Source organism: Pyxicephalus adspersus, chromosome 7, assembly GCF_032062135.1.
Source record: "Pyxicephalus adspersus chromosome 7, UCB_Pads_2.0, whole genome shotgun sequence".
NCBI classification, from domain to species: domain Eukaryota; kingdom Metazoa; phylum Chordata; class Amphibia; order Anura; family Pyxicephalidae; genus Pyxicephalus; species Pyxicephalus adspersus.
In genome coordinates, this window is record NC_092864.1 from 26,606,940 (window position 1) to 26,631,012 (window position 24,073).

General features: G+C 38.2%; 1 protein-coding gene across 1 annotated transcript in view; it reads left to right on the top strand.

Annotated features, from left to right (window-relative positions):
* The window catches only part of CLASP1 (cytoplasmic linker associated protein 1), a gene marked incomplete in the record, with an annotated part of 116,932 nt that extends 94,795 nt beyond the window's left edge, over window positions 1–22,137 (top strand). Inside the window, 8 exon segments of the mRNA XM_072417919.1 lie at window positions 55–161; window positions 7,068–7,215; window positions 8,120–8,369; window positions 8,455–8,645; window positions 9,067–9,195; window positions 16,021–16,227; window positions 17,647–17,763; window positions 18,540–22,137. Of these exon segments, the coding sequence (XP_072274020.1) occupies window positions 55–161; window positions 7,068–7,215; window positions 8,120–8,369; window positions 8,455–8,645; window positions 9,067–9,195; window positions 16,021–16,227; window positions 17,647–17,763; window positions 18,540–18,626 (1,236 nt within the window).
* Between the last annotated feature and the right edge of the window lie 1,936 nt (window positions 22,138–24,073).

The window sequence follows — 24,073 nt, forward strand, 5'->3', positions numbered from 1 at the left end:
AGGAAGTATTGGGTGTCTTTGGTCAGGTTTTCAAGTGTTTGATTCCAATTGCAGGGATCGCCAAGCAATACCATGGGTCGAACCCCTTCCCGACACTCAAGAAGCAGATCAAGTCCTTTAACATCTCCCACCAACTGTTCCCATGGAGGCCTTTCACCAAGGTAAGGACTTCAGGAGGCTACAGTCTCCTCATACTTATGATTAGGTGTATATGTTTGATTTTTTGTTTCTGCCATACATTTTATTTTCATTGTGCCTGTGGCTTAGTTTCCAGACCACTTCAAAGTTTACTATGTGAGTCCAAGGGACTATATGGACCTTTTGCATATTCCAGCCTGCTGTAAATGCTGTGGTGAGGCCTTGGACATGCACAAACATGGATACCAAGTTGCTGATGGTTTTCCTCAATGACATTTGTTTAATACATAGGGAAACTTTATTTCCTCCATCTTGAACAATTCTGCAGATGTTTCTCATATTTCATAGAGCTTCTTGAGTGTCATGTTCCCCACCATTTCAGCTCTGCTTAGATTTTACAGTTAAACTAGAAATTATTATATATTCCCTGACCCTGCTGATTAGAATGACAGCCAGAAATGTTAGCACACTTATAAACTTGTAAGTTAAACAATGTACAATAAAATCGTGCAGATGAGACTGCATATTTCTCATCCCTGGACAATTCAGGGAAACGTCTCAGGGTTTTCCAGTTTAGTCAGCTTTTAAATGGTATAGCTGGTTTCCGGTAATGATCTTTATAAAAGTTTCAAAAATAAAGGAAGAAGCCAATGCATGTAAACAGAACATTTCTGAGTCCAACACTATAGAGATGGTAGGCCTAGCACACGTTTTGTACATTGAATTTGCAATAATGTTCATTCCTGAAATAGGAGGAGCCTGAAGTGGAATCTGGAAGCCATTTAAATGAGACAAGGCTTGTCTTGTGCTAACTAATTGTAGAAGTGGAATGTCAATTCAGTAAAGATCCTATAATGAATGATGTATTTTGAAATCAAAGGTATTTCCTGAGGACTAACCCAGTGAACTGTATTATGTTCTAGATCAGTGCTGCTCAAACTTTGGTCAGGAGTTTACCATCTCTATCTCAGCAGGGTGCTGGAACCATGTATACCATTAAAAGCAATCACACAGACCACCTACAGTGCCATTAGATAGTTAGTAGACAGCTTCTTTTTAATTAATTTTTTTATTTAACAGATCTCCAAGAAAACGTACTTGAGGTAGTACAGAGACATCCAAGATATATTGTCAAGGCCTTACAAGCTTGGAATGTTATAAAGAGGAGCATTTAACAAATAAATCAGACAATCGCTAGTAAACTGTATTTGTGTCATCTTTAAAATCTAGTTATGTAAAATAGGAATAAATGTCTGTAAGGGTCTGGGGAATCACTATCTTTAAAGTTTTCATTTTATTGGTATTGAAATACAGGGTTTATAATATGGAACAGAAGAGAAGTTAGGGATAAAACAGAGACCAGATGAGGGGTATTGCAGGGAGTAAAGGGAGGTATTGAGGCTAAGGGGTGGATGTATAGAAGGCAGTGTACCATACAATAGGTAAAATTAAGCTAAATTTACTTTTCTATCCCCAAATATTCAAATTGGAGACACCTTTAGACTTTACATCTATATTGTAGGCTGTACAGCTGTAGGCTGTTTGGGAACCAAGAAAACAAAACTTATTGGGTGCAGCTCAGCTTTTTGGCAAATACCTGAAGCGATCAGAAGTGTTGGAGGGATTATTGCAGAATGGACATTGGCGGTCACTTTCTGCAATAATAACCTGCCTGATCCTGGAATTTAAAATAGGGATCACTCACACCAGTCATGTCTCTTCCTCTGCAACAACCCGTCTGGCCCTATAGTAGTCTTTTTAAATTGTCCACTCAATTTTAGTAGAGTCAAGTTTTTTTTGTTTCTTTTAAACAGGAGATTGTGAATAAGAATAACTATTGTTTCTAGTGGAATAAGGGCAAGCAAAAGTATTTCAAGTGAAACACATATAGAATAAATGATTAATGATTCAGCCCTTTGGTTTGGTAGCAGTTGTGCTTGATCAGTGTGAGATTGCATGTATTGTACCCCCAATGCATGCCATCTGCCAGAAGAGGACTTTGTAACTAGTGCCAAAAGATAACATCAGCTAACAGTGTCTTACATGGCCTGCGTAGAGGTCATTCTTTTCTCCAGGTTGGGTGATTTTTGAACCATGGTATGGGTATAGAGCTGAGTTACACGGAATAAGCCCTATTGGCAAACTGTTATATCTTTGTCTGTTTTGGTCTGTCGGACGGGACAGGTACCCAATATTCTTTGTCTAGTTCTAGCTGCATGATATCTCCACCCTTACAACTCTCTTTTATAGATTTATATATATATATATTACTGAATCTTGTGAAAGCCTAAAACTGCCCCTGTGCATAGCACCAATGCTTGTGACTGCTTTTGTTTGGTGCTTTCAGAAGCAAGACCCATCAGTAGTTAAAACGTATTCTTTCTGTGTCGTTGCTGATGATTCTGGAGGAGACCTATTCCTCAACAAAAGTCCTCTCTTTTTACAGCATCCCAGTTTGTCTTCATCCTGCAGTTTGGGAGACACTGCTCTAGAAAAATGACATCCTATGTTATGTCTCTTCTAGTCGACTATCAACTATTTATAACTGTCAGAGACTGCATGAAATGGCATAATTTTATCCTTCTTCTTTGTTTACTCGCTTTCCTTCTTTCATTCTCCACCATCCTCCAATCCCTCTTTTCCCATGCGGTAGCCGGTTGTGGGGCTGGAGTGCAGATGTGCTGTCCAAACAGCTCCCTCCGCCATCACACTCCATCCCCACTGTGCAGCCTCACAAGGTGTTCAGAGGCTCTCCGAGGTAACTCAGCTGCTTGTTTGGCTTGTCCCATGTCACAATTTATAGTCTGCACCCCATGTGCTGTATTTGTCATAGTACAGCCATCACTGTCATTCCATAGAGGGCATTACATTGACCAAACAGGTAGCCATCTGATTTATCTCCACTTCATTGTATTTAGCAAGGATTTCAATGAGCCACAAGTGAAAGTTTATGTAAATATAATCACTTTGATTGAATTCCTGTTTTTATTTGATTATCTATTTTTATTTGTGTATTACAATTTATTATTTTGATATGTTAATATTGTGTTGAATTTGTAAAGTCAATCAAAGTTTGCTGGTAATTTTTTTTTTTTGCCTATAGCCGGTTGCATTCATTCTTATGATTGTATAATTGGAAGTGGTAGAAACTGCCTCAAAATTGCAAGTGTATGGCTAGCCCTAAAGCTGACCTGACAATTGATTGAGCGATCAGTCTTTCAAATACAATTTGTTTGTGGACTTTATAAAGCTATTGAAGACATACCAGTGTTTTTGAAAAATATTGGTTAGAAAATGCCCCAATTAAAGCTGATGGAAATACGCAATCTTTCAAAGGTACTGCCATTGTCAATTTATCACAATCAACCATATTCTGGTATATTGCATTTATAGGTGAAAGATTGCTTACTATTATCAATCATATAGGTGGAATTTGACTTGTAACACTTCAGTTATAAACACATTTTCATGATGTTTTTTTTATTGACAGTCTGTCTCTTGTTTGGAGGTAAACATGGAAGTTAGGTTATAACGACTAACACCATTTGCTGGCTAGACTCTGTGTATTTATAAAGCACAATAAGTTTTTATAATCCAGCCAGTAAAAAAGTTTTGCTTGGTCTTAGCATCGAGCGTTTGATTCTACCCTGTCAGTTTGAGCTGTTTCCATCCCTTTATGAAAAATCATTTGTTAACGATCACAAATACAAATCATTTCATTGATATTGCTCATGTGTTGGGTTGATTTTGTTAACTGATTAGGGTTTGTTTGCACCAGTTCACTCAGCTATTACAGTGTGTTTTGTTTCATCGTTTGCCATCTGGGACTTTTGCATGCCTGGCCACCACTGTCTTCTTTAAAATAATAAAGTAATTCTCATTGTTATTGCAACAGTATTTTCTGAATGTTGCTTTTCCATTTTCTGAAAGAAAATATCAGTTTTATATCTTAAATTAATTTTGTGATTTGTTAAATTATAATTTTGAGGCAATTTATGTAAATTGATAAAAAGGGCAAAAAAACTCAAAGACTGATCTTTTATCTTGTATGTCAGTGTACCATTTCATAGGACATAGAAAATCTGAAGGTCTTGCTTGTATAAAATACTCTGTTATGGCCATATTTCTAACAGTTACACTTTGTTGTTGGTTGCCATCACAAGGCCATCAACATTAAGTTACACCTCTTTGCAGCTACAATACCTTCCACTTTTCTGGAACGTCTATCTTGAGAATTTAGATAGTTTGTGGGAATTTGTTAGGTTTGGATGAAAAGACTTGGCGCACAATCAGCAATTAATTTTATCCAAAGGTGTCCAGTAGGCCTATTTCAGTATTATTGCTGGGTTTAAAGTGCAAACAGATAACTCACTGGAGTACAGCTGGTTATATACACAATATAAATGAAGGCAGCAGCTTGTGGACACATCGCAGAATCTCTGTATAGAAAATCACACTCCAAGAGCAAAATGTATTTAGGGAAATGTAATAACTTTCATTGTTGAGGTATATTTGCCTGCTATTTTATTTTTATATGTGTGTATTTACACACAGAACAACTTCAATGTAAGTAATGACACAGAACCAAGACTGCAGCAATATACGGGAGGGTGCTGAGAAGTTCCTGGCTTTACCCAGAAAGAAGAGAGCCAGAGTTATGAAATAACACATTTATCCAACATATTCCCCCCTAAGACTGAAGCACTTGGTAAAGCGTAGTTGCAGCTTTTCTAGACCGTTCAAATAAGTCATTGGTTGGGCTGCAAACCAGCTCTCAGCAGCATCCTTGACGACAGAAATGTCCTCAAAACGTTGCCACTTCAGATGTTTCTTCATATTCAGGAACAGATAATAGTCCAAAGGGACTATTAGGACTATTAGTCAGGTAATTAGGGGGGATGATGGACCAAATGGAAACCCAGGGTGTTCAATTTGGCAGCCACAATGTTGGACGTGTCCGCAGGTGCATTGTCCTGCAAAAAAAGGATCCCTTTGGTCAACTTTCCACTAGTCCAGGAGGTTAGCATAATACTGTCCGGTGATACTAGAGCCCTGAGGTAGGTAGTCCACCACCAGAATACGTTTTTTGTCCCAGAAAATGGATGCCATGACTTTTTTGACCGATTTCTGGGTTCAGAACTTCTTTGGCCGCGGGGACCCACTGTGGCGCCATTCCTTTGACTGTTCCTTGGTTTCAGGATTATAGATGTGGAGCCAGGTTTCATCCTCAGTCACTAACCTAGCCAAAAAGTCCTGTGCAGCTTCAAAATGGGCCAAAACGGCTTTGAATGCTTCAACTTGTTCTTTCTTCTGTTCAAACATATCGGCACCCACTTCGCTGAAAGTTTGTGCATGTCTAGCATAGCGGTGATAACAAACCCAACACACTCCCGTGAGATGTCAAGTATCTGGGCTATCTTTTTTTGCGGATATTCGCTGGTCCTCAATATTCAGCTCATGGACAAAATCGCAGGTTGCCGGGACAGTTCAGGTTGGGGGGGCCCCACTGCGGGGCTCATCTTCAAAGGTGAAATGCCCAGTCTAGAAACGGGATATCCAGGTTTTGACAGTGCTGTAGGAAGGATACTTCACCCCCAGTGTTTGTGACATCTCAGTGTGAATGTCCTTTTCTGACTTTCCCTGGAGAAACAAAAACTTCATGACAACCCATAACTCCAACAACGTGAAACTGGCTTGTGCCTCTGCCATCACAGCTTCTCACTAAAAGAAAAAACAGTTTTAACCTCCTAAGCGGTAATCCCGAGTGTGACTCGGGGTGGATTTTAGTTGCAAAAAGCAGTAATCCCTAGTCACACTCGGGGTTACTTTAACCGAAAAAAACCTGTCGCTGTCCCCCGGCAACCTGCCCCCGTCTGCCTCCTCCAATCTCCAGCCGGGAACATCAAAATCATTTTGTATTGCATTCAATACGAAATAGCTGTATTGAGTCCAATACAAAGAAAAAGTCATAATATGTATATATAGATATATTTATCTATATAGATATAGATATATATATATATATATATATAACACACACACACATATATACATGCTGTACAGTTGTATTACATGTTAAACTATTTTTTTTTAAATAATATATATATTAATTTTTTTTAAGTTTATTATTACATTTATTAACTATTGGACATATTTTAGTGAGTTTTGCCTAAAAATTATAGCCAAAATTTCGAGCTATTACCAAGTACATGAATGGAAGCAAAACTAGTTTGCGTGGCAGCTAATTCCTGTGGCATCACAAAGTGAGAATTGTATACTCCCCTATACGATAGACAGTAAAAATAATTTTTAATTGCTCCCTATGTTATAAAAAAAAGTTTGGTTTAGAGATAGTATAAACTCCAAATCTTAAGTGTGCAAAAGACTTTCTGCAGCTGATAATTTGTACACTTAACGTGTGTGTGCTATACAAATCTATGCAGGGAATATGTAGACAATGAAAATATTCTTCCGAATTTTAAAATACACAAAATAATAAGACAAAACATTGATGAGTCTGTGCCAGATGTAGGAGTACATTATGTTCTGTGATCGGTGCCAGATTGCAGGGAGGATCTCAGGGTTTTGTTGAAGCCTAATTGTGTCCAAGCTACAGTCCGGAATGTGCACATTCATTTAATATCGTTTATGGAATTTTTACTTTAGTCTGAAGTATAGGTTACATACTACCTAAGTTTTCAGTTTTATTAGCATTGTCAATTCATCATTTGCGTGGTTCATAGTTCAGAGCATCTTATTTCTTGCAGTGTAAAACAGAACTGAACCTTTTTGGGTTCTGCTTGTCTCCCAGATTTTAATACATTATGATTCCAGCTTCCGGTAGAACTTTGCTTGCTGGGGTATTGTTGAAGTTTAGATTGACTGTGTCTGATTCCAGACTTTGTTTTAATCTCCTATTTTGCTTTCAGTCTTCTAGATTATGACACTGAAAATCTGAATTCTGATGAGATATACAGTTCGCTCCGTGGTGTCACTGAAGCCATTGAGAAATTCAGCTTCCGTAGCCAAGAGGATCTAAATGAGCCAGTTAAGCGAGATGGAAGGAAAGAAGACTTGGTAAGTACTGTGGAAACTAATGGGGGAGTAAATAATAATAATAATAATAATAAAAAAAAAGGAAAAAACTGCTTTTGTATACTATGGGATGGAATAATAAATGGTGCCTCTACCTTTTACCTCCATCTAAATACAGTTTTCATAGGGTTTTTAGGATAAGCATCTCACGTGTGTAGGCTTTAGCCATTTTCAGCTACTGCACTGAAGACACTACAGAAATTCAAAGTGTAAGGAAATCTTTTCAATAAAATAGGTGACTCCATGAGAAGAGTTCTTTCTGTTTTAGTGACAACTGCAGTTTCCCATCAGTGTACATATACTAGATAATCATTGCCAAGCCAAACCGAGTGAATTTTCCAAACCAGCAAAGAAAACTAAAAAGGTTTGTAACAAGTCATTCTCCTCAATCCAAGAATAGAATGAAACCTTTTCTTTTTAGACACTTTAAAGTTTAGCTGAGCATTTACAGAATTAAAAAAAATCCCTTCTTAAACAAAAGTTTTATATTTGCCTTATCTGCATCCTCCGTCCATAGCACCTAGGCAAGGATAACATCACATGGAATGTAGAGCAAGCAGAATTTCCCAGGAAGATACTCCAGGTAATTGTAGGAGTTTCTTCTCGTGAGGTTTGAGCTGCTCTACATTCTGCAATAATCTTTGTATGAGAACGTTATCCTCGCGTATGTGCCATTGGTGGAAGGTAAGTTGAACATAATTCTCACATTTTCTTTTTAGGTACATTTTTCACCTACTTTTGAGTAGCTGATTTGGGAGCGGGGCCCCAAAGAGTGCATACCTTTAATTTTTGTGTAAAACCTTGTTTAAAGCAAATATAGGTCCTTATGGTGAAATACCCATAGAGCCTTTTTTGTTAGTAATCTATACCATTTTCTAAACCACAGGTCTCCCGGGAAGCTGGAATGGCATCCCCTGTAGGTGATCTCCGTGGTGGATCAGATGTTGTGGAAGGAGGAGGACGTATGGCTTTGGACAACAAAACCTCACTTTTGAACACACAACCACCTCGCACTTTTACAGGTCCACGTGGACGAGAGTACAGCCCGTATCCCTACTCAGACTCTATAAATAGCTATGATAAGACTGCACTAAAGGAAGCCGTGTTCGATGATGACATGGACCAGCTGCGTGATGGTTGGTTGTGACCAAGACCTTCCCTCTAGTGAATCCCTTTGCTTTCACCCCCATATTGACCTCTATTTGCAATTTTTTTTTACAGTTCCCATTGACCACTCTGACTTGGTGGCCGACCTGCTGAAAGAATTGTCCAATCACAACGAGAGGGTGGAAGAAAGGAAAGGTGCCCTCTGTGAACTTCTGAAGATAACAAGAGAAGACAACCTTGGTGTTTGGGAGGAGCACTTCAAAACAATTCTCCTCCTCCTCCTGGAGACTCTTGGAGATAAAGATGTGAGTTCTGCAGTCATTGTTTCTGGTGTGCTCTTTTTAAGATAATTAAACTGAAGTCTTGTTGTTTGCCTTCAGATAAAAAACAAGTGTTGTGATGGATGACTTTTGAATTCCTTGAGGGTTCACTAAACCAAAAATACAGGTTGTTTGTGTATAAACAGTTGTTTGCAGTCATCATAAATAGATATTAATCATTTAACAAACCTTTTTGATGTAAACTGTTGGTGGGAATGTTTTTGTTCAAAAGTCTTTGTACCCTTCAGTTATCTAAAGAATCTGGTAGTTAGCTTCTGTAAATGGGATTGACCTTTGTGATTTAAATTTTGCTAATAATGGCATTTGTCCTAGATTGGGTCAGTTTTTAAGGGGATGTTTTGTTCCTTTTAGAACCAGTATTCATCATAATATTTTTATTTCCCAGCATGCAATTCGAGCTCTTGCATTACGAGTACTCCGAGAAATCCTGAGGAACCAGCCAGCCAGGTTTAAAAATTATGCTGAGCTGACGATAATGAAGACTCTAGAGGCTCACAAGGATTCCCATAAAGAGGTAATTCATCAAATAAGCAATGGGGGTATAGGACTTATTTTGGTGCAGACCTCAGGATGAGGAGAATAATAATTCCCCAGGCAATTCTAACCTAAAAAAGCAGTTCTGACATATGCTAAGCGTACAGTATGCAGTTTTACCTAATGTTAAAATTAATAAAACGATGTATAAACTAATCAATCCTTATACATGCCAAACTTTTGACCAGAGTACCATCTACTCTTTTTCTAATCAATCTGTATTACAATCCTCTGTTTACAAATATACCTAACTGAAAGTGGAAAAAGTGTCTGTGATGGATGGTTTAACAATCATATTGTGTTTCAATTTCAATACAGTAGTTAACCATTCAATCAAAATAAAAAGATAATGTTTGGATCATCAAATGTTGATGAGCATTTTGCCCCAAAGTCAACTGGACTCCTATAGATTTGTCGTGCAGGAAAGGAGCAAGCAACCCCATGGTCTCAAGTGTGGCAGAAGGCTTCTCCGCTTAAAAACTATTTAGGTGAACTGCCAAGCTACCCAGGCATGATAATCACATCTCAGTCATTTAGGTGAACAGTCAGAGGTTTGTTACTGGATTTCTGATAAGATTCCAAGAAACATTGTGTTCTGATGCTTGTTTTTCTTTGCCACATCCTCAGTGTATACTTTCACCATTTGTCATTTGACATTCTGCCAGAACCAGTTTCATGGGGAAAAATTCTATGTTGGGGTTATGCCATTAAAGACTCTTGGTACATAGACAAAAGAAAACTCTAGTCACTTTCAGTGATTGAGCAGGGTACACCATACCTACTCTCATAAAGGGCATACCTTGGTCTCCCATTTATATCCAACAACTAGTTTTGTGTGCACTTCAGAACTGTAGAGAATTAATAGTATAACAATAGTTAGAATTTAAAGTGGAATTTAAGTCCTACTTTGAAAAATACACGGTCAGACAAGTGGTTATTGCAGAAAAGGGCAGGCTATGTCCCTACTGCAATAAATGTTCTTATCTGCGTGATTGCCAACCAGCTGTCAAAATTTTTCCAAGCTGTACATAAGCTGGCCCGAAACGAAAAAAGTCCTGCACGATTTCGGGGTAGGTTTGTCATCCTGGCACAGTCAATCAAGATAGCCGGGGAACATAAGAAAGAAGAAAAGAAGGAAGATGGCTGCTCCCTTTAGAACAAGGAACAGGTGAAAAGCGCAGGTTCAGTTCAGCTTTAAATAGTTTGCATTTTCATGATGTTTTTTGGGAGGTTTGTAGTCTCTAGATCAGTGTTTATCAAACAGGGATCCTCCAGAGGCTGCTAGGGGTTCCTTTGAGCAATTTGTGACTCTCTGGTCAGTTTAACTGACCCTAATGATCTTTTTGGCTATCTAAAGGGTGACATGCCATCAAACTAATGTACTGTGAAATGTGGATAAAGGAATTATAACGGGGTTCCCTAAGACCTGAAACCTATTTCAGGGGTTTCCCCTATTAAAAAGCTCAAACACTGCTCTAGATGGTAGCCATTACCCTGTTTGTTGTTTCATTTCAAATTAGTTCAGTCTATAGGAAGTGATAAAAATGTTCCACTGCAGGCAAAATCAACAGGTATTTTCTATAATTGCTGAAAATGTTCTTAGTCTGAAAAATGTTTGCAGCCACTATAAACAGGAACTGCTGGTAGGCTGTGATAAATGTTTGGATTTCCGTTGCTTTTGGGTCTCTTAGTGTTGTTTTTAGGATGACCTAATATAGGCTTTCTTTTATTCTAGAATGACTTATTGTTGGCTCTTCCATGTTCTGGGATCACCTAGTGTTCTAGCTCTGTCTTGTTCTGGAATCCTTTTGTGTTGGCTCACCCTTGCTTAGGGGTCCATCAATGTTGACTCCTATTTTTCAGCTGTCTTTTAGTATTGACTCTCCCTTAGTCTGGGATCTCCTAATGTTTACTTTTCCTTGTTTCCTTTAGAGTTGGCTTTTTCTTGTTCTAGAATAACTTGGCATTGACTCCCCCTTGTCCCAGGAATCCCTTAGTGTTGACTGTACATTTTTCCGGGATCCCTTAGTTTAGCTTTTCCTTTTTTCTTTGGTTTCCTAGTGTGCTCACCTTTAAGTGTTCTAGTTGTCATTGTATCTTTTATTTTATATCTCCTTACAAGGAATCCTCTACATTGTACATACTTTTATTTAGGATAATTTCTAGTCTTTTTCACAAACTTCTTTTAAGCAGATCGATTATGACAGCTGAGATTACCCAAATTACCATTGGAAGGGTTTTTTTTATTTGCCTTGATAAATAATAGATATGCTGTCCACATGTAGCTTTATATATTAAATTTTTGAATGCAGATCTCCTCTCTGAATGACATTCTTTGTGCAGATCAATTTGGCTCTCACTCACTTCAAACTAACCCGTATAGGAAGCTTAATGAGACTGTGTTTATTAGTGTGACCCAGGGGCTTACTTATTAACAAGAAACCTAAGTTTAGAGTAAAAGAAAACTAATGAAGCTGAAAGTAATGGGCACATTGTTCCTTGCATGGAATTAACGCTTGAAAGTACAAGACATTTTACATTCTGTGCGTAACGTTTGCCTCTGTATGTATAGCTATAAAGTGTTATAGTATGTGGTGCATACAAACAGAGGTGATACATTTTTATAACCATATCATCATTCTGGTCAGTGTGAGGTTAGAAGGCACTAATATAAACTGCTGTATCTCTAGCACAAGGCTGTGTTCCTTTTATATTTGCCAGACGTTTTATTCAGATATAATTGAACTACTAAATATTGCTGCTGCAGAAAGTATTTTTCATAATTAAATCTGAACCTCTGATCAGTCTAAAAAAAATAGTAGCGCGTGGGTATAAAATCGAGAAATGCCTACCCTCTGCCTCACTTCCCCACCAAGCTGCATCCCCTCTTCTAGCTGTATGTGACAGGCCCCTGATAACCTCATGGACATTGCAGGGTTGTTAGTCCTGCGTTGTACATGTTGACATTGGTGTTTCTGTGAGGTGGGGGGTGCCTTATGGGACAACAGAGGAAACGTTCATAGTATTGTGGAATATGATGACTATTCTACTTTTTACCCCCTCCCTTCTTGATTTTTTTGTGTGTTTTCTTTACTAAATGATAACCACCTTTTCCAGATTATTTTTGGTAAATTATTTGTATTGACATAACCTAAATTTACCCCAAATCTGCCCCCTTCCCAACTACATTGTGTCCCAGCATAATTTATTCATTTAGTTAGTTTACTTTGTTCCAGTAGTGAGAAATGTTTTTTAATTGCTCCCTGTGGTATCATCACCTCACTTTTAAACACTTTTAAAGGGGCAGCTGCTGGAAGGTTAGTTCCTCTTGGTGTATGCATACCCCAAAATACATCTGCAGAGAGTGTGTGTGTGCATGCTTCATAAATGAAGGCTGCCATATTGTTTTGGTGTGAAGGAAATATAAGCAAAAGAAGAAAGACACAGAGTTAAGGGTAGGAAAAGTTCTGTATTCCATCAGGGAAAAACTGAACAGGACTGCTTGGAATTTTAGAGGCAACTTTGTCAGACAGCTATAGAAAGGTGCTTACTGGATTTTTGGCACATGAACAGGCATTTTTCTGTAGATGCAAGAGACAAAACATTAATCAACATGCATAAATTTCAGTGATGTACGGCCCTACAGTAACTGCATCTGTATTTTCTGGTCTTGGCAGTGTTAAATGGCAGGACCAGGCAGTTTTGTTCAACAAAGATGATCGTAGTGGGTTTGTTGTCTATTTTGCCTTTGTGCATTGATTTTACTGGGATCAGATTTAATTGTCCTGGCAGTGTCATTACACAACTTCTGCACACTGTGTCCTCTCCTCTATTTCCTGGTTTAAAGCCACCTAGGATGGTAATTGGCAACGTTTCCCGGGGTGAGGCCTGGCCAGGGTTCAGCTGTCTTCCAACGTCTGTCCTTTTAATAACTGACTGTGCGCCAAGCAGATTTAAAGAGAACCTGATGCCTCAAGACAATGCTCATTGTTTGTTTGTGAAGTCCCAGTTCAGTATCTGTGACAATTCTCCTTTCTGCTGATTAGAGGAGATCCTTGGATAAAATCCTTCGCATTTTTTTTTTTTTTTTGCAGAAGAGACTTTTTAACTCTTTGCTCCCCCACCCCCCCTTTCCAAAAAATAACCTAAAGAAATCCTAATTTTTGCATCTATATTTTCCATTTTTGAAGAACCCAGTCAGGTAAATTAGGTAAAAAGCATTATGTTGATTTAGAGAACAGGGCAAAATATGTAATTGGGTTAGGGGTGTGTAATTCAGACTGGGTGGGTCATGTAATGTATGTAACTTACATAGTTTAGGGGTATAGCCCAGGGCATGGTACCAACTATAATTCAAACCACCACCCTTTTATTAGAACACATCAGCACCCCCATGTACACACACAATATTTCCTGAATCTTTGTTGAAATGCATGATTGTCTCTTCGTCAGTTCTCCATGTTCTGATGGACTGCACCATCTCCTTTTGGACCTGGCACTCAAGGCAATCACCTGGTCCACCTGCCCAGGGAATTTTCCTGATCCTATTTAACTACATTTCAAAAATAAAATGTAGAACACCTGAGCAGATGAAGAACAGTTTAGAACAGTTGCAGTCATTCCTGAATAGCAATGAATGATTCTCTGATTTTCTAAGAATTTTATGTTTTAATTGGATTGTTGAAATAGGAAAAGGTGAAAGAGGTAGTGAGCAACAGAGGCAACAATATCACTTTCTTCACTTAGGAATAGGGGTTCTTCCACCCTCAGTCTGGACTGGTTCTTCTATATAGGTTTTTAAAACATTTGTACACCATGACTGGTGGCAACTAATGACAAATGACAATAGGGCCCCTGCATTGTTAATATCTTGCTTTGTGTTTAAATGCCAAGTGCCAGCTCAATTCATAATTAGATGTGGTTTCAACACACATGCAAAATGAACAGCACAGGTATCCTTAGATTACCTTTTCAGGCCATGTCAGCATGGTCTGTGGGCGGAGTAACCCCTGTTCTGTTTGCCAACTTTTGCAGCCAAGTCTGGCGCCCCAGATAACAGCTTCCTAGAGCTGCTGTGCCATCACTAGTAAGAATTCTTTCCATTACCCAGAAAGTAGATACACCAGGTCTGTAACCATACACAGTGACTGCAGCACCATACAAAGTCTTTGTCTTAAGCCTTCACAACATATTCTGGCAAACATTGGTGGTTGTACTGCTCTGCTCACATTTCCAAAATATATTTCAAACTTTTACCATTCAAAAATGAATCTAATAAACAGAATTGGTTGCAACCAGTGTCCCAACACTTTGCACATTGCATCGTATTCTAATTTTGTCACACAACTTGCCATGAAGGTTCCTTACTACAGGTGTATGTACAGCGTGTAAGTGATCGCTGACACCTTGTTGCCAGCTTCTGTTATGTGAATCTGCATTCCTCATCAGTGACTTAGTACTTGTCTGTCTGAACACCTACTGTATCTAACGCAACCTTACTGCAGAAAGCCCTTGGCAGTTATTATCAATATTAAAGGTTATGATTTTCAATCTGTTAAAATCCTCCAAGCAAACATGGCTTTGCTTTTCTGCTTGCTATTTGAGAAGATGCAGTCTTAAAGAAGGAGGCCTCAGGGGCTTGTAGAAACAGGAAGAGAGGTGCTGGTGTCACTGGAGGGTTTTTCCATAACAGCACACTTTAAATTTAAATGGTGCACAGAATAGTTTTAACTACTACAGCCATTAGAATCTGTTACCCAGGTCAGACCCAAGGTTTAGAGCCTTCTTCAATTGCCTCGCCATTTCATTTTATTAATTTTATTTCTCTTTTACCCATTGTAGCTGGTTTTGGTAGGGAACATGAGCTAGCATGGGCACTCTGTGTATGCAGAAATCCTTCTCTCAGGGCTAGCAATATTAATTTTAGGAATTTATGCTGTAATCTCTCCTGTGGAATTAAACCAGACATGCTATCCTTTGCACCCCTATCAATGAATTGTGGGAGCCTGTGCCCCTGTCACTAGTTTACCATTTGTGCTTCTGTGGTCCACGTTTGGTCAGTACTAGTCACTACATACTAGAAACACTCCACAAGAACTGTCATTGTAAAGATACTATTACTCTTGTGTTTAGCCATCACAAATTGAGCCTTGTCAAAGTAGCTTAGATCTTTACATGTGCCTATTTTTCCAACATATCACCTTCAAGAACTGACTAATCACTGGCTGCCTAATATTTCCCTACTCCATCTGTTTAGGGACCAATACAACCAGATAGTCAGTGTTATTCACCTCACCTGTCAGTTGTTGAAATGTTTTAGCTGATCAATGTACATCTGTGAAAGGGGCGACTGTGATATTATAAAATGGAGACTCACATTATTGTTTTTAGTACAGTGCTATGTAAATGTATGTAAGAATAGGAAAAAATATGGTGCAGCCAATATATTTCAGAGACAGATGCCAATTGGTGATGTTAGAAAAAATAAAGTCTTGCAGCACTATTAACAACTGGCATAAATGTACATAGGAATATGATTCCAATAAGTAAGTGCTTTGTGTACCCATGGGTTATGGCCTGTTCATTATATGGGGGCAGGAAAGGTGGAAATGGCTCTTTAGAACTTGAGAGCTGCCTTGGTGCTTTGCCAACTAATTAGATTGTCTTTATCGGACACAAGTGATGTATATGGAACCAGAATTACCATTACTTTGTTAAATAAATGTAATTTTTTTATTCTAACCATACCCTACATTAGTGAGTTTTTATTTGCACTGATAGTCTTGATGTTGGTGTCTTTTTTTAGGTTGTCCGAGCTGCAGAAGAAGCTGCATCCACCTTAGCCAGCTCTATACACCCCGAGCAATGCATCAAAGTTCTCTGTCCTATCATCCAGACTGCAGATTATCCTATAAATCTGGCTGCTATCAAGATGCAAACTAAAGTCATTGAGAGAATTTCCAAGGAATCATTGCATCAAATCTTACAAGACATTATTCCTGGGTTGTTACAGGTAATTTGGGAAGTTTCTATAAGTTTATATAGTTTTCTATATAAGTTTCTATGGGTATTATGTTTTGGTGATGCTTCTCGTTATTTTTTTTTTTTTTTTAATAAAGAATTTTGTCCGGTTCTCCATGCCATTGTGTTTAATGCTGAATAATTTCCTTCAGTAAAAGGTGGACTTATTTTTGTTAGATTAAACATGAAACGTGATGCATAAATCATCTTCTAAAACTTGCTAATTTATTATATTATTTTATATAGAAGATGCAAGCCTCAAAAGGCAGGGTATTATATTAAAAAAATGCACATTGTATTTAAATCTGAGTTAATCATTTTGTCTTTTTTTTTTCTCATGCCCTTCAAGCCATGATTTTCTTTACCTCATTGTATCCCATCCCAGGTGCTTGGTTGGTCCATTGTGGATAAATTGTAAAGCAGAGCTTACCGTGGGGAGCTTATCCTAAGAACTTTAGGATTCTGACAATCAAATCACAAAGTGCTATTACCAAGCCAGGCAGGTGGTCTATTGACCACAGTTGGCAAAAATGTAGCAAGGTTAAGCTCAAGCTATAACTTCATGTACACAATTCATTGGCTTCAGGGATTTGTCCAGTATTTATTGTGAACCAGAATATTTTCCTGTCATGTCATGATTTACAGAAAGATTACAACACAGTTGAGACATTTGGGTTTTGATGTTACACCCATCCCATTATAGGCATCTCTGTTCTTTTAACCAATGTTGATTACTGATGGAGACAGGCTGCAGCTTCCCACAATGGTAATGGTGTGGTTTGGTTAGTAATGCAGCCTGACCTGTTCAGATCAAAGGGCCATAAAGACATTTAGCAAGTGCGACGGTAAGATTTTTAACATTTCCTCTTCACATCACCCAGTACATCAGGCAAACTGAACAAGATGAGCTACATAGAAAGATGTAATGGTAAATGTTTGATGACTTTCTATAAACATACTGTTTTATATGAAAATAGGTGTTTTATATGAAAATAAGTGCAAGAATTTTGTCCAGTGTATTAGGAGACATGTAAGTAAAGGAATGCATAAAAGATCAACAGACGATAAAGGACAAATGATTTTAATGGAAGTGAAGGGGAGAGAGCGCAGCGGGGTGCCGCTCAGTCGTTCTCCCCCTCCCCTCTTCATACAACAGAACAGTGCTGTATGTACAGGGCTCATTCATGCATCGTGTAGTCATTTGTTGTGGGAAAGATCCTTGTGTACGTAGCCTTAGCCCTTTTAACACTGTTGCTGATTTCTGTGTGGTGAGTTCACAGGACTCTATACCTACTGTGCCCATTATGAAGGTTTTCTACCATCCCATTTTTGCATTGAAGTATTCATGCATCTGAAGAGCAGACAAATTGTTTTCAACTTTGAATTTAACATCCGTATCCTATCTCTCCAGGGCTACGATAATACAGAGAGCAGTGTCCGCAAAGCAAGCGTCTTCTGTCTAGTAGCAATTTATTCTGTGATTGGAGAAGAGCTGAAGCCGTATCTTGCCCAGCTTACAGGCAGCAAGGTAAGAAGCATTGGCTTTTGTGTGTAACCGCTATAAATATAGGAAAGTGTGTCTTCTTTCAGTAATGCATCTACTTGAGTGTGAGGCAGATAAGCATTGGTAGTCATTTTTGATAGATGGGTAATCTGTGAAAGTTGTTTAAGGCCCATTAGCCTCCCAGTACATATTATATAAAGACACAGATTGCATATGTGCTTGGTCCGGAAACAGCCTTTCACAGCACAGTGCCGATAGCTTTCTGCAAACTCAAACAATGCTCTTCCCGCATCTGTCTCTTCAAACAGCAAACTTGACCTCTGACTGTTTTTTTTTTTTTTTTTTTTTCTCAAAGCCTGTACTAGATTGAGCTGGATTGGGAAGAATCCCAACAGAGGTTAAATGCTTCTTTCCTCCACTTTATTTTACAACAAAGGCAGACCTTTTTCTCCTACATATGTTGTAGGTTGTTGGAAAGGCTGCAGTTTAAAGCAAATCTATGTGTAGCTTTTATTATCTAAAAGTGCCTTAGCACTCAGAGGCGTAATCTAGGAGAATGATGTATATTGCAGGCAGAACTTCATCCGTTGCCTTCTCCCAGTGTTCACAATTGTAACTGTTTAGCAGGAGCAAGGGGTCTGATCTGTGTGAGCATTTCACATTATCAGCAAATGTTTAATGAAAGGTCTTAAGCAATTAATTCTGTTTGTATAAGGGTGCATGCAGCCCTGTATTATATTAGCTTTGAAAACATTTGGTCCTGACAAGTTTTTTTTTTTTTTTCTCCTTTTCCCTTCCAGATGAAACTTCTAAATTTGTACATAAAAAGAGCCCAAACAACGAACAGCAACAGCAGCTCTTCCTCTGAGGTTTCCACGCACAGTTAGTGGGCAAGTTGCATCCTAAACGGCTTTTAGAGAACGGCAGCGGAGTGCGCGCCAGCACCTTCAACAGAGGATGTGTACAGCGGCGAGCCATTAAATATTATTAACACTAATACAAACGACAACTTCATCACTGGAGGAGCCGGCGAGGCTTTACAGAGCTCCAGAGTTGAAGGGGTTTTATTAGTCAAGATAATGGTGTTTCTCTTGTCCATTTGCTAGGATTTACTAAAAATTAAAATACAAAAAAAAAAACTGCCCCTCATCCAGAGCTGCGGGGTGAAGAAGCGAACAGCAGTGCCTCATGCCTTTCTGCAACTGCACCTCCCAATATTTGTTGCAATCAGTATTTTATTTAAAATGTATGTGAATTGTTTTTCTTTCTTTCTTATTTTTTTGTTTTTGGAGTTGAATGTAGAGGGAAATTGTGACTCAGTGATAAGGAAAAATTATCCCATATGAAAGCAGTACATTTAGCATTTGAAACATATTGGCTTTAGAATTTGCAGGCGGCCTCAAGTTTGCAGTTTTGCTGTTTTATGTTGTAAATATTCAGCAAACTAGTTTTACAGCTGCTGGTAATATCCCCTTTAGACGGACCTGGCTACGCAATGTTTAGCTACATACATTAAAACTGTTTCACATTCAGCAAGTGGACAAGATGTTGTTATTTAAATCTCAGATTTATTTTTTCCCTCTCCTATTTCCCAGCATGCTGTGTCCTCCCAGTAAGATGCATCTAATTGTATGCACAGTACGGCCGGGAATAACACTTCATTGGATTTTTGAAACATATACATTTTATTTTGTTAATACAACTTCTGTGTCCAGATGATGGGAATGTCATGCGTTTTAATATACTAAGCTCCGATTTGTTTTTCTTTTAACTTGGTGTCTCATTGGTGTCGACTTGCATGACTGCATTGATAAGTGGACACCGGACGTTGGCAACAGATTTTAAATCTAAACCTTTAGCTCCAAATGGTTGGAAAGTCTGAATGAACTAGATGGTTCCCCTTTCAGTGTAAGGGTTTAAAGTTAAATATTTAAACTTAGTTTATGGTAATTTGCCCATGTGTACCCGAGGGCACGCTTACAGATGCAGTAATACATGGGCAAAATGCTGCCAATAAACTTGTTCAGAAAACCTGTGACATTTTAGGTGTTCGGAATTTTATGCTTTTTCACATGCATATTGTTACATTACAGACTTGCTTATTGGATTTGTCTTTTTTTCGGTTTCCTTCCAAAGCCAGAGAGTTGAATGAAAAAGGAAAAATTGTTAGCTGTCCTCTTAACAAAAATATATTTTATTTTAGGCAACTGAGACAGAACCAACTGTGACCACAACTAGATTGACTCTAATCTAGATTCATTACACTCCATCTGTATTTCTATAAAAGCAGAGCCTTGATCCCAGATCTGTCACATTGCAGCTTGGAGCTGTGTACATTGGTCGTACCAAACGTCATCCTTTCACAACCATGCCCCCTTAACATTTATATCCTCTGTTTTCCTGAACAGTCTCTTACCTCTTGGATTTATTTATGTCATATTTAATGTCAATGTAAATACACTGATTTGCTATGAATGGTTGAATAGGACTAAGCTCTGTCTGGATGATGATTTCTGGGGAAAGTTGTGATATTTAATCTTTCTGTTAGGATATTAGGCTCTAAAAGAGCATGAACGATGGTCTCTGCTAAGCGTTGTCACCACTGTAATAAAATGGCAAGACTTGTATCTACACAGAAATCGCTCATCTCTACAGCAAACACTAGTAAGGGGGAAATTGTTGGATTATTTTGCATGGACCGTCTGTAGTATGGAACTAGGCGCTTGTTTCATGGCTGACTGTTAGGTTTAAAGTCCAGTAAAAAGCCGAAGGAGATGGATTAAAGCTATACTCCAGGTTAAAAAAAAAAAGGCCTCCCGTGAACTGGGACTAGCCCCACATTGAGTAAAGGTAAATGCTTGTATTTAGACTAGGGGGGTATCAATGGGATTTTTATTCTCTGAGAAGCTTCTTCCATTAGCCACTATAGGCTGTGGTCGCAGGCACTGATGTCATCCCCACAATGCAACATCAAAAATCCTTCATTGTGGGGGGAGGACGCACAGATAGAAAAGGACAGTGCCAGCTGCAGAATGAGCAAAGCGTAAGGTAACTGTAATTCATGTTCCCCCTGGAACTTCTCTGTGCATGGTTATTTATTTGTTTTCAAGGAGTCCAGCTTTAGGTTTACGAAGTATGATACAAGAGTTTTTTTTGTTTTGTTCTTTGGTCACTAGTCTTCAATACACAAAGCAGCGGTCACACAAAACAGGTCATTATAAGAACCAAGCAGCTTGTTAGAGGTCGCCACCTGATTGAATCCTAGTCCATACAGTGTATGTAATCAAGGTATTTTTCCCAAGTTAAAGGTAAACATATCACTAAAAAAAGCCCAACCTGCCAAAGAAGGCTTCTAAGAGTTGCAGAACTGTCAGGTAAATCCATGTCCACCCAGTTTAAGGATCAAAGCATCTTTTGTTGCCTACTAACAGCCTAATCAAACACATGTAGCTAATTCTATATATCACTTGTCTAATGAGCTTAGTAGCATCACCAATGACCTCTATAATTTATGGACCCTGCAAGCGCAAACAGGTATGATACTGGATCTTTGGGGTCCCCATTATGCCATGGTGGGGAAAGTTAGCAATGCATATGTAAACAGGAATTGATGGATACTTGGGTTAATGTGCATGATTTTTTTTTCTTTTTTTATTGTCATGTTACATCTCTGTATTTATATCTTGATTGTTTCACTTTCCCGTGTATCATGGCAATTGTACAGATTTTTTTTCTTTTTTTTTTGGTTGCATTAACATGTATGTGATAGAATTTGCTAAAAAAGTAAATAAGAAGAAAAAAATCCTGAGTTTGCTTTAGAATAAATTCAATTTATGTTTAAATATGACGTTTTTAATTTGCCAACTACACAAAAAACGCATTGTCTATACACATAAACTGTCTATGGATATAATTTGCATTTAATAATGCCACACCCCAAAATAATAATTCTAGAATTGGGGAAAACTCATCAAAGGGATTTTCACTAAATCATTTATTAGAAAATTCAAATTAATTTTTTAAAAGAACAATAATTTATTCTACAGGTATTAAATCAACTATACATTCGAAAAATTTACTAATAAATGATCTTTCCTAGGCCTCTCTGTGGCTTTTGGGCATCCACCACTTATGACAAGATTTTGGGACTTGTCTTCGGGAACTTCGGGATGTTCATGCTGGGATACCTGTCCATGAATACACTATTATTGTGTGTTAGGAATGCATGTTCCTCTTTAGATAATATGCTCCTGAAGAAGGTTATAAACCTGCAAAACACGTTGAGCTTGGATGTTAAAAGGAATTAATCATTCAAAATGTATTGTATGTCACGTTTATTAGGAAACTTTTGAAATGTATAGTTGATTACTGTGGAATAAATTGTTGGTTTTGAATAAATTCATTAGATTTTTCTATTGATGTAGTGACTGCCTTAAAAACCCTTTGATCCGATTTCCCTAATTCTTCCAGTTACAATAGTACCAGCCTCAAGAAAAAGTTTTGTTTTGAGGGGGAAACTTTACAACTTAGTGTATGTCTGGGATAAAAGGAAATAAAATCCCTGCCTTTTTAACCTCACCCTTACTTTTTGGAAAGAAACTCCATAGTACAAAAAGGGGAGAACTGGCTTGAGCTAACACTCCTATCTGTGTAGCAGAGACAGTATGGTCTCTTTAATACACATAAGAAAAACTTGCAGACGCATAGAAGCCACAATTTCATCTGAATTGTTTGTTTGCTTCATGCCACATCTAGCAGACCTCTCTGCACAAAGTCTGTGCCCACATTTCTCTTTTTATTCTTTTTTTTTTTTTTTTTTCATTTATCCAAATTCTCAGAAAATTAAAAAATGCTAAATATGGCGAGCCTTATCTTCAAATACAAATGGAAGCTGACTCACTATTAAATATGAAATGTGTTAAATCTTACATAACCTTGGTTTTGTGTTCTGTGCTCACACTCCCCCCATACCAGAAACCTATAGGCAAAATGCATAAACCTATTACATTTGATTTGGATAATTACTTATGGGGTCTGAACGTAACCAAAAAAATTGTGCTACACATTTTTTAATCATTTGATCCTGGTGCTCTTTGTATTAAAAAACTTGCTAAATAACTTTTAATAGCTGCTACATAATTTTTAGTAATACAGAAGGATATTCAGGACTGCACAGTGTTGCAACACATAAACTATCAGGGGTTTATCTTTTCACAGACTTCAGTTTGAGTATAAGGCTCCACACACACCTCAGATGATTCTTGTCCGATTCTTACCCTAGGGCTAGTATTGGATGAGAATCTGACATATGTATAGCCACTGTCTAATGTCATTCATGGATCCGTCCTGGGGAATCTACGAAAGATGAAGAACCCCTATGCAGGTGAAGGGGAAAAAGTGCAGCGGGGTGCTGCTCACTAGTTTTCCCCCTCTCCATGGAGCAGAACATCACTTTATGTACAGCGCGCAAATTTATGCATCATGCAGTCTTTTGACATTGGAAAGGATCATGAAAGATGCGAATGTGTGTACATAGTCTAAGATCAAGACTTGAGTCTTGACATCATTAAATTATTTCTTTTTTTTTTTGTACTAGAGTTTTTCAGTTGTTTCACAAAGCCCTGAAAACTTACTTAAGCCAGCTTGTGACAGTCAGTGCACCAGGTAAGAACGGTGGTTTGTTCATTGAGCTGAAGGGTGTTTTAGGGGTTCAAGTTTCTTGAAGCTTTCTGTACACACTGTTCTTGTGCTTTTGGCAAATAAATCTTTAATAGAGGCCACACATCCTTGGAAAAGTGTATCAGGTGTTTGACATTTTGAGAGCCATCCTGCCCACATTTGCTTCTGATCATTGGATTGCTCTGATAGTGTCATCGGTGGGTGGCTTTTAGAAACAGTATGGAGACCTCCCATCCAAAAAAATATTACGAAAAGAAGAGTTTGGCAACTGTTTCATGAAATAAATTACTGTTTAAAAGATACATTATATTAGATCTGCAGGAATTTAAACTTGTACCTAGACTAAGCACATTAAAGTATATACCTATTCTGAACAGGAAGTAAATGAAAAAAATGGAGAGCCTTTGCCGGGTCTGATGAGTCTCAATTTTTGCTGCAACATTCAGATGATTGGATCAGAATTCGGCACCAACACCAAAAAAAGCAAAGAACCATCCTGCCTCACATTACCTGTTCAAGTTGCTGGTTGTGGTGTAATAGTATGGGGGATATTTTCTTGTCATACTGAGGATCGCTGAAATGCCCCATCAGTATTGTTACTGACCTCGTCCATCCCGTAATGACTATAATGCTCCCAACCTCAGATTACTGTGTG